The sequence below is a fragment of the Oppia nitens genome, unplaced genomic scaffold (assembly GCF_028296485.1).
Source record: "Oppia nitens isolate AA-2021 unplaced genomic scaffold, nextdenovo-longstitch-racon4-pilon3 scaffold18_pilon_pilon_pilon, whole genome shotgun sequence".
In the NCBI taxonomy this organism is placed as follows: Eukaryota; Metazoa; Arthropoda; class Arachnida; order Sarcoptiformes; family Oppiidae; genus Oppia; species Oppia nitens.
Window position 1 is genome coordinate 1,468,053 of NW_026533197.1, and position 16,456 is coordinate 1,484,508.

General features: G+C 29.5%; 6 protein-coding genes across 8 annotated transcripts; 3 read left to right on the forward strand and 3 right to left on the reverse strand.

Moving 5' to 3' along the window:
- Positions 1–142: 142 nt before the first annotated feature.
- On the reverse strand, positions 143–1,426 carry LOC128965930 (tRNA N(3)-methylcytidine methyltransferase METTL2-like). Of its 2 annotated transcripts, none has more exons than XM_054312708.1 (4): positions 1,254–1,426; positions 890–1,204; positions 620–820; positions 143–551 (listed from the first exon to the last, which is right to left on the reverse strand). In XM_054312708.1, the coding sequence occupies exons 1-4, from the start codon at positions 1,337–1,339 to the stop codon at positions 230–232; spliced, it is 924 nt and encodes a 307-aa protein (XP_054168683.1). In that variant the 5' UTR covers positions 1,340–1,426; the 3' UTR covers positions 143–229. The 2 variants fall into 2 exon arrangements, with proteins under 2 accessions (XP_054168683.1, XP_054168684.1); XM_054312709.1 differs by having other exon boundaries at positions 1,263–1,424.
- A 16-nt stretch (positions 1,427–1,442) lies between these two features.
- On the forward strand, positions 1,443–3,223 carry LOC128965878 (alpha-1,6-mannosyl-glycoprotein 2-beta-N-acetylglucosaminyltransferase-like). Its single transcript, XM_054312656.1, has 7 exons — positions 1,443–1,917; positions 1,975–2,072; positions 2,233–2,463; positions 2,521–2,652; positions 2,724–2,786; positions 2,855–2,929; positions 2,992–3,223. The coding sequence occupies exons 1-7, from the start codon at positions 1,465–1,467 to the stop codon at positions 3,221–3,223; spliced, it is 1,284 nt and encodes a 427-aa protein (XP_054168631.1). The 5' UTR covers positions 1,443–1,464.
- A 702-nt stretch (positions 3,224–3,925) lies between these two features.
- On the reverse strand, positions 3,926–6,196 carry LOC128965929 (ubiquitin thioesterase zranb1-like). Its single transcript, XM_054312707.1, has 4 exons — positions 5,994–6,196; positions 5,065–5,926; positions 4,712–5,011; positions 3,926–4,644 (listed from the first exon to the last, which is right to left on the reverse strand). Exons 1-4 carry the CDS (start codon positions 6,150–6,152, stop codon positions 4,049–4,051), a joined length of 1,917 nt encoding a protein of 638 aa, XP_054168682.1. The 5' UTR covers positions 6,153–6,196; the 3' UTR covers positions 3,926–4,048.
- Positions 6,197–7,450: 1,254 nt separating this feature from the next.
- On the forward strand, positions 7,451–10,094 carry LOC128965931 (protein D3-like). Of its 2 annotated transcripts, none has more exons than XM_054312711.1 (7): positions 7,451–7,621; positions 8,616–8,727; positions 8,786–8,815; positions 9,241–9,469; positions 9,530–9,633; positions 9,706–9,771; positions 9,834–10,094. In XM_054312711.1, the coding sequence occupies exons 1-7, from the start codon at positions 7,542–7,544 to the stop codon at positions 9,885–9,887; spliced, it is 675 nt and encodes a 224-aa protein (XP_054168686.1). In that variant the 5' UTR covers positions 7,451–7,541; the 3' UTR covers positions 9,888–10,094. The 2 variants fall into 2 exon arrangements, with proteins under 2 accessions (XP_054168686.1, XP_054168687.1); XM_054312712.1 differs by lacking the exon at positions 7,451–7,621 and adding an exon at positions 8,528–8,546 and having other exon boundaries at positions 9,834–10,092.
- A 161-nt stretch (positions 10,095–10,255) lies between these two features.
- LOC128965979 (histone-lysine N-methyltransferase NSD2-like) lies at positions 10,256–15,449 on the reverse strand. The gene is made up of 8 exons (XM_054312774.1): positions 15,388–15,449; positions 14,304–15,331; positions 12,969–14,243; positions 12,275–12,670; positions 11,829–12,212; positions 11,661–11,764; positions 10,631–11,599; positions 10,256–10,561 (listed from the first exon to the last, which is right to left on the reverse strand). Exons 2-8 carry the CDS (start codon positions 15,319–15,321, stop codon positions 10,355–10,357), a joined length of 4,353 nt encoding a protein of 1,450 aa, XP_054168749.1. The 5' UTR covers positions 15,322–15,331; positions 15,388–15,449; the 3' UTR covers positions 10,256–10,354.
- A 352-nt stretch (positions 15,450–15,801) lies between these two features.
- On the forward strand, positions 15,802–16,434 carry LOC128965981 (small integral membrane protein 8-like). Its single transcript, XM_054312776.1, has 3 exons — positions 15,802–15,852; positions 16,128–16,215; positions 16,271–16,434. Exons 1-3 carry the CDS (start codon positions 15,821–15,823, stop codon positions 16,427–16,429), a joined length of 279 nt encoding a protein of 92 aa, XP_054168751.1. The 5' UTR covers positions 15,802–15,820; the 3' UTR covers positions 16,430–16,434.
- The last annotated feature ends 22 nt before the right edge of the window (positions 16,435–16,456 follow it).

Below are 16,456 nucleotides of genomic sequence, written 5' to 3' on the forward strand. Positions count from 1 at the left end.
TTTTATCTACATTCTAGTCGATTGATAATATAAATTATTATTATATAATATATAATTATTTATACAAAGCAAATAATATATACAGTTCTATATATAATATATATTTTTAATATAATTAAAATAGCAATTTAGGTGACAATAAAGGCAGCCCTCTATGAAAGCGCAGCTTTTCTTTTGTAAGCAATTTATTTATTAGTTATCAATTTATTAAATAAAAATTATGTTTAAATCAATTATGAATAATTGTTTTACAATACTTTGCTTGTATCCAAACTCTATACATACGGACTCGTTTGGCACGATTTACTTGAAGTCGTTTATCTGATTTTAAAAAACATTTTGTGAGTCCAGCGTTTGTAAACATTGAATCGATTTCTTCTTCAGAGAAAAAGTAAACTCTTGTTCCATCTCCTCTAACATAGAAATTATCTTTAAGACAATGACCAGCTTTGAACCTCACTTGAGTCATATCGTATCGACCATAGTCTCGGAATAGAATAAGTCCTCCCGGCTTAAGATAATCCACTACTTTAGTCATTACGGATTGCATTCTGTCCGAAATTACAATAAATTGTATAATCATTTCAGTGATAATTCAAAAAACATGATTTATACCCACCGATTGGGATCAATAGCTGATAATACAAATATTATTGTAATAATGTTTAGAGACGACTTAGGGAACGGTACCAACCAGTCATCACATGTCACGTCCAATGTAAACGCATTGCATCTCTTTTGATCGTATAATGCATTTGATTTGACTAACGATATGGCAGTAGACGAGAAGTCACAGCAATAGATCATTAAATTGGGATTTCTGTCAATATTTATATTAAATAAATAAAATATCTGTAATTGATTTCAAAGAAAGACAAAAATAACTAACGAATTGATTTGTAGGACAGGAAACACAGTGTTTCCGACACCACAACCAATCTCGAGGACGTGTAATGGCTGACAATTTTCTTCACTTTCAGTTGTTTTAGTTTCTTCAGTAGTATTGAGTTCAGGAAATTCAGTGAACAACCAATGCCTGTCTTTAAAGAAATTAGTTTCGTGTTTGTCATAAAACTGATCCCATAATAGGTTGGCATCTCTTTCTAATTGGTCCGCCTTTTCAGTTGAGATCCGCTCCAAAGCATTCATCTTAACTTTAGTTTCAATAGACTCTATTAACTCATTATCCCATTGAATGTCATCCCTGTCCAAAATTATCACTTAAATCAATGCAATCATATATGCAATCAGACATATAATACCAAGCGTTGTGGTCGAAGACATCCTTGTCGTCGGTTAGATATCTGTTGCCAAACTGAGTCCTCTTTAAATCAGACATCACTTGTATTGATCCGTAAGCACGTGATTACCATTAATATTGACATTAATATTGACAACAATAGTCACAACACTAACAACACATACATTACGCTATGATTCATATGAATCATATGTTTGTCAAAAATGAAACACAAATTCAATAAAAAATTATTAATTGTCTTCAAATTAATTGTGATATTAATTGTAATAACTTTTGTTTGGTTTCACTTAAGGATTACTTCACAGGATTTTAATCAAGAAAGTGATCAATCATTTAATGATAAGACTAGAGTTAAGGTCACAATCAGTACAAACAAATTATCACATCTTTCAAACACTTTATCATTGAAACAATTGAAGACTCAAATTGAAGACATAAACCGAAAACAAGAAGTTTTCAATTATCATATATTTGGTCCACTTTTAAGCCATCATTTAGTTATTGTGATTCAAGTACACAATCGGACACAATATTTATTATCATTAATTGAATCCTTAAAGCAAACCAAACACATCAACAATGTATTACTCATCTTCAGTCACGATGTCTTCAATGAAGAAATAAATTCATTGATCTCATCCATAAATTTCTGTAAAGTAAGACTTAATAAATATTATTTAATATGTCATGAAATTATTTGTATTAATTTATAGGTGATTCAAGTGTTTTATCCAAAATCATTACAATTACATCCAAATTCATTTCCCGGACAATCGGACAATGACTGTCCCAGAGATGTGTCGTATGAAGAGTAAGTTATTTCAAATAGTCATAGGATTAAGCCATTGAGGGGTTGACCTCTTGAGTGATAAATTTGATTACTTTATGAATATAAGTTAGTTATTACCGGTAGTTATACTAAATTTGTTCGCAAAGATTTATTAATTTTATCAAAATTTTTGTGTTAAAAGTGCCGTAAAAATTGGATGCATTAATAGGTTAAGTGCCGATACATTTGGTCACTATAGGGAAGCTAAATATAGTCAAACTAAACACCATTTTTGGTGGAAAATAAATATTATTTTTGATTTATTAAATATAACTCGTCATCATTTGGGAAACTTTATGTTTCTAGAAGAAGACCATTACTTAGCACCCGATGCTCTGCACGTATGGAAACTTATGAATGAATATCGCAATAAGTTTAGTGAATAATAGATAACAATAATTTAGATTATAATTATGATAAATATTATTAGGAATTGTCCTCAATGTCAAGTTATAACTTTAGGATCATATACTCATTCATATAATTATAAACAAAATGGTTACAAAATTTCTATAAGTAAGTGGATATCAAGTCAGCATAATATGGCATTTATAATAAATCGGTAATTATTTTATTATTTTTTATTTACACAATAACTTATTGCAGATATTTTTATATTTTGAAACTAAAAAGTAATGTCTGGAATCTAATCAAAATGTGTGCCAAAACTTTTTGTACATATGATGACTATAATTGGTATCATTAAAATTATTATTATCTATATAAATAAAATAATAATAAAAAATAACATTAATATGTTATAGGGATTGGAGTTTACAATATGTTAGCGAAAAGTGTCTTAAATCCCCTCTTAAAACATTATATGTATTAATTCCGAGGTATTTATTTAAAGTTTTTGTTTAATAGTATTTAATAAATGTATAATTTTTTAATATTATAGAGTTTATCACACGGGAGAGTGTGGACTTCATCACAATAAACAAAATTGCAATAATAAACAAGTTATTCAAAAAATTAAACAACTATTAAAAACTAACGGCAATTATTTATTTCCAAAACAAATGGTTTTATATGAAAAAAGTCAATTTTATCCTAAGATTAAAGTGAACGGTGGTTGGGCTGACCCTCGCGATCACCAGCTCTGTCTTAATCACACATTTTATTCACAATAATTTTATTGTCTATTTAAACATGAAATTCAAATAAGAAATTTAATCGAGAAAATGTTTTTTATGAATAACTAAAAACATATGATGTATAGTATATAATCATAAAAATCATATCGACATTAAATATATAATTAAATTAATTTTTTTATAAAATAAGATATTTATGTATATATTAATATAATTTGAGATACAAAGCCTTTCTGATATTAGATCCATGAGCTCTAGGATACATTTAAATTATTTTTTAAATTTTTAAATTATCTTTATTATTTTTAAATTATTATTTCAAAAAGCTATAGTATATAACTATGGTAATTGTATTGAATTTAAAGTATTTGAAGAATAAGTGATTTATTAAAAATATTATTGATCTTAAATTTTATTATAAATCTCAATATTTAGCGAATATAATATTGTAATTAACTATTTGTTAGTTTCATTAATAAGTATAGTAAATAAATTTACAGAATATCTCGTTTTATAGTTTTATTTATTTTATGTTAAAGTCATCAACAAAAGTGATAAATAAGTGATATTATTTTATAATACATATTAATAAATATAATTTATTTTATAATTATTAATAGAAACAGTAATGATTAGATAAACTAATATATTTAATAAACACTATATATTATATTATTATAATTTACAATAATATATTATTTATTATAATTTGACAAATTGTATATAATATTCGATGAAATTCAACTAAAATAGTATTCAATAATAAAAATAATAATATAATAATAGTAACATTAATTATTTATATTTAAATAATAAAATTACTTCAGAAGTACTCAATGATTGTGTGGACGGATATCACAATCAGATTTCTTGATCAGAATCATCACTCGAGAAATCATTTGTTTTAATACATTCAGAGAGTGAAGGCTGAGGAAGATTTCTGTAAAAGTCGAGCCACTCATCCATCATCTGAGCGACTAATAATGGCTTTCTTGGGATCTTTTGTTTAGCAGCTAAAATACCACCAGTTGTCACACAACAATCCAGCCATTGTCTCATTATGTCTTCCTCTCTGCCCAACTCATTGTGGCTCAAAAAATGAAGGGGGAGTAGTTGGTGCTCTGATGTAATTAATGGTAAATATATCACTTCATTGTCATCATTAGATCTAAAGTTAGCTCCGGCTCCTATTTGTTCATCAGATGGCTCCGGTTCGATGGCCACAAGTGCTGAAAAATGGCCTCTTGTGTAACCTAATGCTATGGGAGACTTCCAACAGAAACTCGGTTCCCAAAGAAGGGGCAAATAAATGCCTTCATAACCGGCGTAACCCAAAGAATCTCCTTTAAAACTTTTTACAATTTTTATGGCATATACTATGATTGGGCGACGAAGTATATGAGCTAATGTGAAGATATGAATTTGTTCCAGACTCTGACCCGGCTGTGTTGCTAATGCTGTAAATATTCAATAATAAATCAATTGATAAATTTATATAAATAAATATCAGTTATCAAAATATACATAATATGATCGCCCAATCCTCTCGCCATTGATCGTCATCGAGTGTATAGTGCAAGAGATTCGCTTGAAGTGTCTCAGCCTCTTTAAATCGTGGGAACAATTGAGATGAACTTTCAATAAGAGAATCGCCCAAAGCTTTTCTCATAGTATTATCCCTATCGAAGATTCCATACGTTGCCTGAAGTACTGAATCTAAGAGACAATCGCCGGTCGAACGGTTCCATAGCGCATAAAGACGTGATCCTAATCTTTCAGTTAATTCTAAACTCCAATTAATTATTGGTGACTCTTCTTCCAATTCTAACAATTTAACCAAATTTTAAATATATTTATACAAATACTTAAAAACATACCTTTTTGAACGTCACGGTCTAAATATTCATCAAAGAGTCGTTCCTGTATTTGTGATGACAAGTCTTCAATCTCTGGCGGCAAAGCAAATGTGAAAAAATCGGTTACAAAAAAACAGGCAAATTCTCCTTTGCGTTGTTTGAGTCCATTTGCAAACAATCTTCTGATTTCTGCCGCCAAAAATGGACTCACATCTGATGGAACTCGTTTGGCCACTGGACGTGAACTTTGACCGATTAATAGATCTAATTCATATAGTTTTTGGTTATCTTCAATATAATCAACACATTCATTAGCTGATGAAGAGATGTCACTCAAAGTTTTAATATTATTGTACTCATTATTAGAGCACTCTTTAGCAGCCGATTCACTAATTTGAGACAAAGGACTTTCATTTCGCTTCTCATTTTGTCCGTCAGTAATAGTATTAGTTGAAGCCGTGGCCTGTCTTTCATTAATTATTGAAATATCTTTTTTGATTGTATAGCAGAGGACACACTTTTTTGCGGCCATCCAGTTGTCGTAAGTACAGGCACTACACGACCACTTGAAACCACTTTCAACACCAATACTCACGTATTTGTTTTTGTCATTACTATAGCTGTTATCAAATACTTTATTATTGCCAATACTATCACAAACAATATGTTGTCCGTCAACATGACTGCCGACACCCGACCCGTTAGACTCATTGAACGTCATTTGATGGCCATCTGCTTCTCCTTTAGGACTACGAACTCGTCGGACAGTTAAACATTGGCTACATTTAAGAGATTTATAGTGATTGAGAAAAGTACAGACATCGCACCACCACTTCTTATTGGTCTCATTCTTGTCACTCATTGTCTCAGATAATGAAGACTTCTATATATTGTTTATTAATTATATATAAATTAAGAAATAAATTGTTGAATCAATAAGTAATGCAAACCTTATAGATGTGTTGGGATGTGTTTTGATGATCGTTGTCATCGATGATCAATTGGATGGACTGTCTTGTGTCTAAACACATCGTGCATTTGTTTGCCTTCATATAGTTATGATAAGTGCATCGACAACACTGCCATTTGCCTGAAGACATGTCAGACATGTTGGCCACAAATTCACATCAATTGACATCAATTATCATCAATTAAACCAATCATTCATTACTTGTTTTCATTACAAATAAATCAAAATAATATAAATTAAATTAATTATATTTATATTAATAATCAATATTTATAAATATTATGTAATTTTTATAAAAATTACTTTAAATTAAATCTATGTTTACATAGATTTCATAAAATTATTGTCAAATAATAATAATTACAAAAAACATAATTAAATTATATTTAATTCTATAATAATTACAAAATCAAAATAAAGACATTAATTATAAATTTAATTAATAAATGGATTACTAATTAATTAATTAATTATTTATTTATATTTATTATTAAAAAACATAATAATATGTAAAATCGTATATAAAATATATGAGACAATCATTTAATGTATTAATACTGTATTATACAGTACTTTAAGTCAATGTTCCCAATGTTGACGTCATAGCTATTCTTACATATATTACGTTTAGTTTATTTGTATATTGTTTTCAAATAAAGTAATTTTACAATAGTTTTAAAGTTTGGTTAGACTTTTAAATTTGCAATTTTATTATATTTTTATTTCAGTTGATAATAATTTTAATTAATTTTGTTATTATCTAAAATTGTTTTATCTGTTTGTCTATTTGTCCGCATTTTAAGATTTTTAAAAATTTTAACAAAATTCAATAAAAAGTAAATAGAAATATATAAATAGTAAATCACAAAAACAGTATTAATATATTAATTTACACAATAATTGTTTTGAAATATAGACTACTTATTATACAATACATGTTAGTTAGAAAACACTAAAATATTGATTTTTAAAAATTATTGAATTTTTTAATCCAATTGTTTGTTACTGTATGACAATTATTAAAATAAAACAATTTACATGAATGTGAAAATTTAAAAACAATGTTAAATAACCCAAATTTTATTCAAAATTTTACATTAAATTTTGGTAAAATTGATTTCAAATATTACTAATTATAATGTATTGTTAGTATTATACTTAATGTAACATTTAATCGACTTTATTATATGATATAATTAATACAACTAACAAATAAACTAAATTTAGTCGAAATCCTATTAGAATATCAATCATTTTAACATTTATTAATATAATACTATAGAAAATATAAAATAAATTACAATAAATATAATAACAATTATTAAATATATTTATCACAACTAATAGTCAAAACATTATAACATTTATCATAACTTATGCCTAATTTAAAGTCATTTGAGATAAATATACGAAAGTAGTGTTTATTAGGTTTTGGGGATTATATATACATTGCATTAGATATTGTATTTTCATGTGATTTGAAAAGTATATGAAATATAGTAGTGTTTTGTTATTATAATTGATATCAATGTTAGTGTCGGCACTGTTTCGGACATCACTTGCGGTCAAACCGTGTCATTCATTGACCACTTTTGCCACAAATCACAGGTATTTCATTGATTTATTGCAAACATTGTAATCATTTTGTGATAAATACAATGTTTTCGTGTAATTAATATTAGCTAATATTGACTTCAATGCAATAATTATTAATAATCATTGATATTAAACACAAATTCATTTATTTTTCATTTTTGTTGCAAAAAATCTGATTTAAAGTTAAAATGTTTTTAAATGTTCAGTACTTTTAGATATCGTATAAATAATTGATTTAAAAATAGTATTTTTCCAACAAAAATGTCAAATAAATGTATTTGTGTTTTGTGTCAATAGTTTTGTTACAATTTCTTCATTTACTTTATAATTAATGTTTGATTTATTAAAATATAAAATATTTGATATAAATAAAGGATTATTAAATTGTTAACAATTATTGCAGATTTGGTCACAATTTGATTAGTATTAGTAAATGAATTAAAATAAACAGAGTCTTAAACAGCGGTGACGACAGTGGCGATGATTTTAATTTCAATTATCTAATCAACAATACGCTGGATTTAAAAGTGACCAAGGGCAATGTTGTTGATAATTTTAAACTAAATAAGATTGTAATTGGTCATTTTACATTACAATTAATTGCATGATAATTGCAGTCGACTATTATTTTTGCAATTTTTTAACAGTCGACTATATTATCTGACCAAACATACAATTAATTAAAAAATGACCATGATTACAATCAATTTTATTTAGTTTAATATTATCTACAACTTTGTCACTTAAATTGAAAGTATTGTTAATTAGATAATTGTAATTAATATGATCGCCGCCGCTGTTTAAGACTCGGTATAATTTATAAATATTATACTAAAACAGTATTACTTTATACTGTATTGCAAATTGCAATATACTGTGACTATGACTGTGAATACAACAAAAATTACGTTAACCTATAAAACATGTGTTAATACCAGTAATAACATACTGTAGACAAATGTACGGACAATAGTGTTGTTTAATAATAATCTGATTGTTATTACAGAGTATTTGTGGATCAGTTTCGCCGCATAAGTGGTCATACATTGCGCCGCAATATGGAAGAGCACGCAGTAGTGCCCGATGTCGTGGATCACGTGCCACAGCACGTGCTTGACGTATGACTACAATTGATTTAACCATACAATTAACTAATTGTTTTTATATCATCTTCAGGTGAAATACGTCTCAGGTGTCGAACCAAAGGTATGTCTTGTGGACCAATTGTGGTGACACTTGTAGTTCATGTCAAACAAAACTATTTATTAATTGATAATATGTTTGATATTTGTATCTCTTAGTTATGACAGTAGTGACCGACTATAACATGACTTTCATTATTAGTTTACATTAATTACATAAACATTTAAAATTAATTGATATTATATTAACTAAAGATATCTTTAAAATGAGATTCAGTGTATCAGTTGTAATGATAAATGTGTTATCATTTGAATTATTATTCAGTTTTTTAACAAATGAGAATCAAGTGATGGAATGACTAATTGAATGTATATTTTTAGATAATTAAGTTTAATAACTATAATATAAAGTTTGATTATTTTATAAACATTTAATTATTGATATTATGAGTGATGAAAACAATTTGTAATATTTGATTCACACAATAGTTGGGCAATGAGTTGACACCGACTCAAGTTAAGGACATTCCGACTGCTATTAAGTGGCCGATAGAAGACAAAGCACTTTACACCTTATGTATGACCGATCCGGACGCTCCCAGTCGTCAAACACCAAAATATCGAGAATGGCATCACTGGTTGGTCGTCAATATCCCGAACAATGATGTGGCAAAAGGCGATACTTTATCGGAATACGTGGGTTCCGGTCCACCAAAAGGTTTGATTAAAATGTTTGACATTTTATTTAATAGTCACTGAATGCTGCAATAATTTATAGGAACTGGTCTTCATAGATATGTCTTTTTGGTTTACAAACAGCCAAACCGTTTAACACCCGACGAACCTAAGCTTTCTAACAGATCTGGTGAAGGCAGAGGACAAGTATGTTATTAATCATTGATATATTATTATACAATATATGTCAATTCAATTGGTGTTTATTATAATTGATAGTTCAAAATACGTAACTTTGCTAAGAAATATAATTTGGGAGAACCTATTGCCGGCAACTTTTATCAGGTTTTACATAATAGTCAATAATATTGAATTTATGGTATATATATAGTATTGTTATATTTTAGGCGCAATGGGATGATTATGTGCCCAAACTATACGAACAATTGAGTGGAGACTAATAAACATGAAAATAAGTTTAAAAAATTTCGTTTTATTGAATATAATAATGCATTCAGTAATTTGTACCCAAATATATAATTAAAACTAATGCAAAAAAATGATTTAAAACTTTTAGGAGTCATATTAAATGAATAAAGTTTGTTTTTGTGCTAATTTTGAACATTTGTCTTATTTGTGTGATTTTTGTATAAAAAGATTAAATTTTACCAAATATATAAACATTCGTTATAATTATTCAAATTTAAAAGTATAGAGAAAAATATAAACGATATATAATTTATGTTAAATTCAATTAATGTAAAAATTAACATTTTCTTCAACAATAGCGTAAATCGATAACATTTTATGTTAAATTCTCAAAAAATTGAATAAATGAATATAATATAATAATAGATGTAATAATAGATGAAATATTAATTTAATCAAATAAATGGTTATTCTTTACAAATCATTCAATGATTTGTTTCTAGTTTTCACTCTTAGTTAATGAATCGATGTTTTCTAACAAAGAGTTAGATAACTCTAACTTGACTTCAGTATTGTTGTCTTCATGAATGTCACTAATGGACTCATTCCTCATCATTTCAATATCGTCCGTTTTTTGCTTAATAATACATCCATCGATATCATCGGTCGAATGATCAGAACAAACAAGTCCTCCGTCGGGTAATTGCTGTAATTAAAACATTATGTTTAAAGTTATAATATTGTAATAAGTAATATAAAAATCAATAGAAAATACCGTTAATTTAGAAGGAATTGCGTGCTCTTTGCATAAAGAGTTTGGACAGAACTCGCAGAGAGCAGTGGCTGCTTTACCGCAAGTGTCGCAAAAATGTCGCGGACACTCCCACTTGCCTTTCGGTATTGTTTGCAATTTAAGACATTCCAAGTGATATGATTTTGGACATCCTTTACGATCACACATAACAAGATCTCCTCCCTCTCCACAAGAAAAGCAGTCGTCGTCATGCATTCGACTAAAATCTTTCTTTGAGGTCTCGTTTTTCTTCTTTTTCTTTTTACTGTTTTGACCATTCGATGCATTCTTTTTGTTGTGATTTTCTTCAACCTTAGGCCGCACTCCAATAAATCCGGAACAGTTAGCCGATCCGCAAACACATTTAGTTTTTTCATTTCCGCGACAATCAAGATTATAGTTGAATGTTAGCTCAGTTCCGGCAGAAATGTCACAAACAGCGAATAGTCCTACACGTGTGGCTCCGTTAACCATCCATTTCTGAGTCTCACAATTTGGTTGACACGAGTGGTTCATAAAACGAGCCAAATTGCCTTTAGGACCGGCGTCTATAATGTTATCCTTATCTATTGTCAAGAAGTAGAAATTTGACTCATTGTTTGTAGCCATCTCTTTAAGTCGTCGTTCACACTCGTCTTCGTCGATCAGTTCTCCGACATATTCGATGACAAACTGTCCTTTTTTTATGTCTTCAAGTGTTCGAAGACCCCAACCGGCAGATAAAATGGTTTTAAAAGGTTTAGTCAAAGCGTATTCACGTTTCTTAAATCTTTGATTTTTGCATTTATCTCCAGAATGGCATAGTTTGGGATCGCATTCAACCATAAGAGCTCTATTAATACAAGTATCGTCACTACAAGAGATGTCATTCTTGACTTTGCATTCACACAAACTTATCTGCGATTCGTCTGTATTTGCAATTTGGACTTTAGGTCCGACGCCTTTATTAGACTATAATATCAATTATTAGTTAAATTAATTCAAAGTTAATGTTAATCCACTCAAAACGTACTCTAATGTGTTGATATGGCGGAGGTTTATTGATAACCATTGCTTGTCTGAAAGCTATTTTTGACTCTTGCCATATCTTAAAATTCTCGGCCGCTTCCTCAGTGGCTATTGATATGATAACAATAAATTAATTTAAAATAATATAATCTATAATTAAATATTATAATACCTAATTTAAATGTCTTTAATATAGAATTACTACTCTTTTTGCCGCCACTATTGGCGGCCACTACTTTGTTGTCTCCTTCCATAAACAAGAAAACCCGTCCTCTATGTACCCAATAGTAATCATGTGATCCAAAAAAATAGACGGGAAATTCTCCGACTCCATGGGGCAGTTTCATGACGTTATCGGGCACTTGTTTTGGATGACATACTTTTCCCGGCCACCATCTGTAAAATCCAAGTTTAACCCAAACTATGTCTCCATAATGTAATGGTTTTCGAGCGGTACAATCGGTACAATAAAAGTTGGAATCGGGATCCACATTATAGTCCAAACAATTCTGATGAAATGCGGCGGGACATGACTCACAACATACAAGTTGTCCACCTTTTTCAACATTTTTTTAATTTACATTATTTACATAATTAGTTAAATAATACAACACTTACCAGTTAGACATGAGAAGCAATAGTTGACATTAACGTGTCTGTCTTTCTTTCTCTTTTCAAAATGGTCGGGACATATGACATAATTTTGTGACACCTGAACAGTTCCGGCAGCGATACAGTAATCTCCCAAATGATAAGCAGTGGGACAGGAGATGCACTTAACTAGACGTCGACGACTCGGACGGAATTGTTTATCATTTTGACTTTCAATGTGACAATTAAGGCAAAAATGAAGCGGACAAACAAAACTATCTTTTGTGTCATTCATTTTAACGGGAAATCCCTTTTCCAAACAACTTAAGTGATAATATTTACCACATTTCATATCATTACACTTTTGAGGACACTTTTCTTCTTTCATTTCATCACTTTTGCAAACATAACATTTGTGTTTTCCTAAAAAAATAATTAAATATATAGCGGTATGTATTTTACTTAATAAAATGGATTTGATAAACAAATTTAAACAACAATATTATATATTATACTGTATATTACATTTGTATAGTACAATGTATTACTATTGTATAATACGTTATAATTTAGTATAATATGAATCATATTAGTTATTAAGTGTAATAAGTTTAAATAATTAGCAGATTATGTCCATCTAATAATTAGTTTTATAAATCTTGATATTTAAGTAAAACTATAATTATTTTTTATATTAATATAATTTAGTTATATATCAAACCTGTTTCACATTCAGAGCATTTATATTGATTGTCGATTCCTTCATAATTAATACATTTCTTATGAAACATTTGAAAGCAATTTCCTTGACATGCAATCAATGTGTCCGAGCCTTCAGAGTCATTACAAATGACACAAAACTTATCAAAACCACTCTTGACTCCGTCGACAGCTTCAGGTTCTGATGTGGAACTGGTGTCTTCACTGCTCGCAAATTCATCCAAATAATCGATACCGAAGTGAACGAGAGACTGATCGGTAATCTGTGAACAACTTTTCTCGAAAACTCCATTTTCTTCAACCGATGATTTTGATAATTTTGTCGGTGACTTCTTAACAACTTTCGGACTCTTCTTTTTTTGTGATCCTTTAATTTCCTGGCTTTTCACAGAATTTAAATCTTTTTTAGAAAAACAATTTACGTTATTATCATCTGATTTTGTAATGCTTTTTGTCGATCTTTTTATAGGTGTTTCAGAAATCACTAGATTTCCTTCGCTATCACTTTCATATTCAATACTTTTATTTAAAGTTTGCTTTAATTTTCGATTGTCTTTAGTTTTAGATTTTGATGAAACAGTAGATTTAGGAGTCGTTTCAGATTTAGGGGTTTGATTTTGGGTTATATTTTCGGTTGAATGGGTTATTGCAGTATACTTTCGGTCGGTATAAAGTGCTCTGAGATCTTCTCCGAGTAAATCCCATCTTCTTTTAAGCATATCTTCGATTTCTTTTCGATTTGCGTCAGGATTTTCAGTTTCCATTGACTTATAATGTCGTTCGACATAAATAGCAAAGTCTCCCTTTTGGACTCTCTTTCTCCACATAAGTCCAGGAGTTGTTTGTAAGACATTGACTGACGCCTCGTCGTCATCGAAGTCATATACATCTTCTGGAGACGAATTATGTTTTTTCCGTTTCAAATTGAACTCTCCATCACTCAAACCATCTGATTTTCGTCTCAAATTTGTTTTAGAAGTAAGAATATAATCGAAAGTAAGACTTCTTACTCTACTATCTCTATCCATTTTGGCTGCTTCTTCGGCCTCATCAACTGATTGATCCCATTGTTTTTTAAGACTTGGTTTAATTGCATATTTGGCAGCAATTTTAGCTGACTGTGCTTTTGGTGAACTTTCTTTCAAAGTTTCTAATTTTAGTAAATATGAATCTCTTCCTTCAAAAGGCATCACTTGTCCAATAGAAGTCCATCCTCTAAGTGCTTGTGGACCAAAATATTGGACGTGATATATTCGTCCTGATTTAATACCAGCTCCTAAATTAAAATTAATATTTAGTTAATCTTATAAATAAATAATAAATAAATAGTATTAACCAGAAATTTTTGAATATAAAGCATAAATTGGATCCAGAGATATCATACACGGCCACCACGGATATCCCGACACTTTCGCCCAAATAAGATCTCCAACACAATAATCCCCTTCTTGTTGAGGAATTGTTAGCAGAACCGATCGGTTGACAATTGTTGCGGAAGAATCACCAGTCAATTCAATACATTTCTTTTGATTTATCAGTTGTTTATTTGTATTATTTGTTTGTTTCTTTACAGATGTCTGAGAAGGTGTCAAAGTTTTCGTATTATTATCGTTTGGTTTGCCTTTTATTTGATCGATAACTGAATCCAATTTATTTGACTTTTTCTTTCTTGGACTTTCTCGCGGTGACACTGATATTCTTCTCTTAGACTTTCTTAAAGTTGATTCTTCAGAAGTCAATTCACTTGATTTACTGTCTTTCTCTTCATTTCTTTTACTTCTTCTTCTATTATCATCCGCTTTAACCGGTGAACTAACAACAGGAGTATCACTACTATTCTTTAGAGATGATCTCCTCTTGACTTCAAAAGTAATCATTTCAGGGTTCGGTGTCTTTGCCTTTTGAAGTCTTCCGTAACGACTTCTTGTGAGTCTATGTTCTGAGTTCTGTTCGCTCTCATTGTTGTTGTTATTCGTGTTATCTGTCGGTGTATTAGTCAGTTCAGCAACACTTCGTCTTTTTCTCGTTGCTTTAGGAGTTTGCGGAACTGTTTGATCGACATTTGACTGATCAGTTGTTGTGTCCTCCTCTTCATTAATTGTTCCTTCTTGAGGTTTATGACCATTAGTTACCTCTCCATCAATTATACCGTTTTCATTAGATTTGATATGAGATGTCGGTTCAATGTTTAGTGAATCAATTTGTTTGTCGATAACATTGAGCTCAATGTCACTCTTTTTAAGCACCGGTTCGTCGTCAACAACCTTAGAGTCCATTATCTGAATCTCTTGTTTATCGCAATCATTATTGAGTACATGATTGGTATCATCGATAGTATTGGTGGTGATATCCATTTGAGTAAAACTGTGGTCAAATTAATCATTCAATGCAAAGTACGGTCACACTGTGCCATCACTTACATGGATGTGTTGATCAACAGTTAAAACAGGTAACGATCTGCTTATAAGTGATGCACTCAACGGTCAATCAAATGAGTAATTCAACCGACAATACCTTAAGAGTCAATTTGTTTGGACGACCAACACATCAATTGATTAAAACGATGGACACAAGTGATGACACTATGAGACCATTAAATGGTGTTTAAGAGGATTACAAACAATCATAACATTAGAGTAGATATAATGTAAGCAAATGTGACACAAATGAGACTCAATTCAAACACTGTTTGCCATAAAAGCGGACAAAAGGGGCAAACAGTCATTCATTGAGTTACAGTCATAACAGTATACATACTATTGAATACACTATTGATTATACAGTGTAGACATTCAACACATAATTATAACACATTTATTACTTTTATTACTGTTTTCACCAAAATTACGGATAATGTGTACCAATAGAGACAAACTTAACACAAGGTTTGCATTCAATTATTATTATTTTAATCATAATTTATATCATTATTAATATCAATGGTATCTAATATACACCAGTTATAAGAGTTATGCAAATACTATATAAGAGCCGGCATTTTAGCAAAACTTTGATTAGGATATAACATATCATAAGATATAATACTGTATATAATATATAGACTTATTTTGCATTATATTTATTGTTATATTTATAATTTTTATTAAAATTAACAATTATTATATTATGTATTAAATGTTAATTTTGTTGATAAGTGCAGAGTTGGGATCAAACCAGGAGATGGTATCCGATCTTTGGACTCGTCTAGTATTTTCCGAGTGGCCAACTTTGAATTGTTTGTAAAACCGGTCAGTTAGTAGTTTTGTTTAAGTATGTCTTGAATAATCATTTATTAATATACAGAACAAGTATGTGATGGGCGCCGGTATTTGTGCTGTAACTCTATGTATCGGTTATTTTGTTTATATCAATCATCAAATCAGATCAAATCCATCAACTTATGTGGCACTCAATGAAGATAATACACAAGTAATACGCGACAAGAAATCCAAATGGAGTTGAAGTCAAAGTCAATCCAATGGTGATATC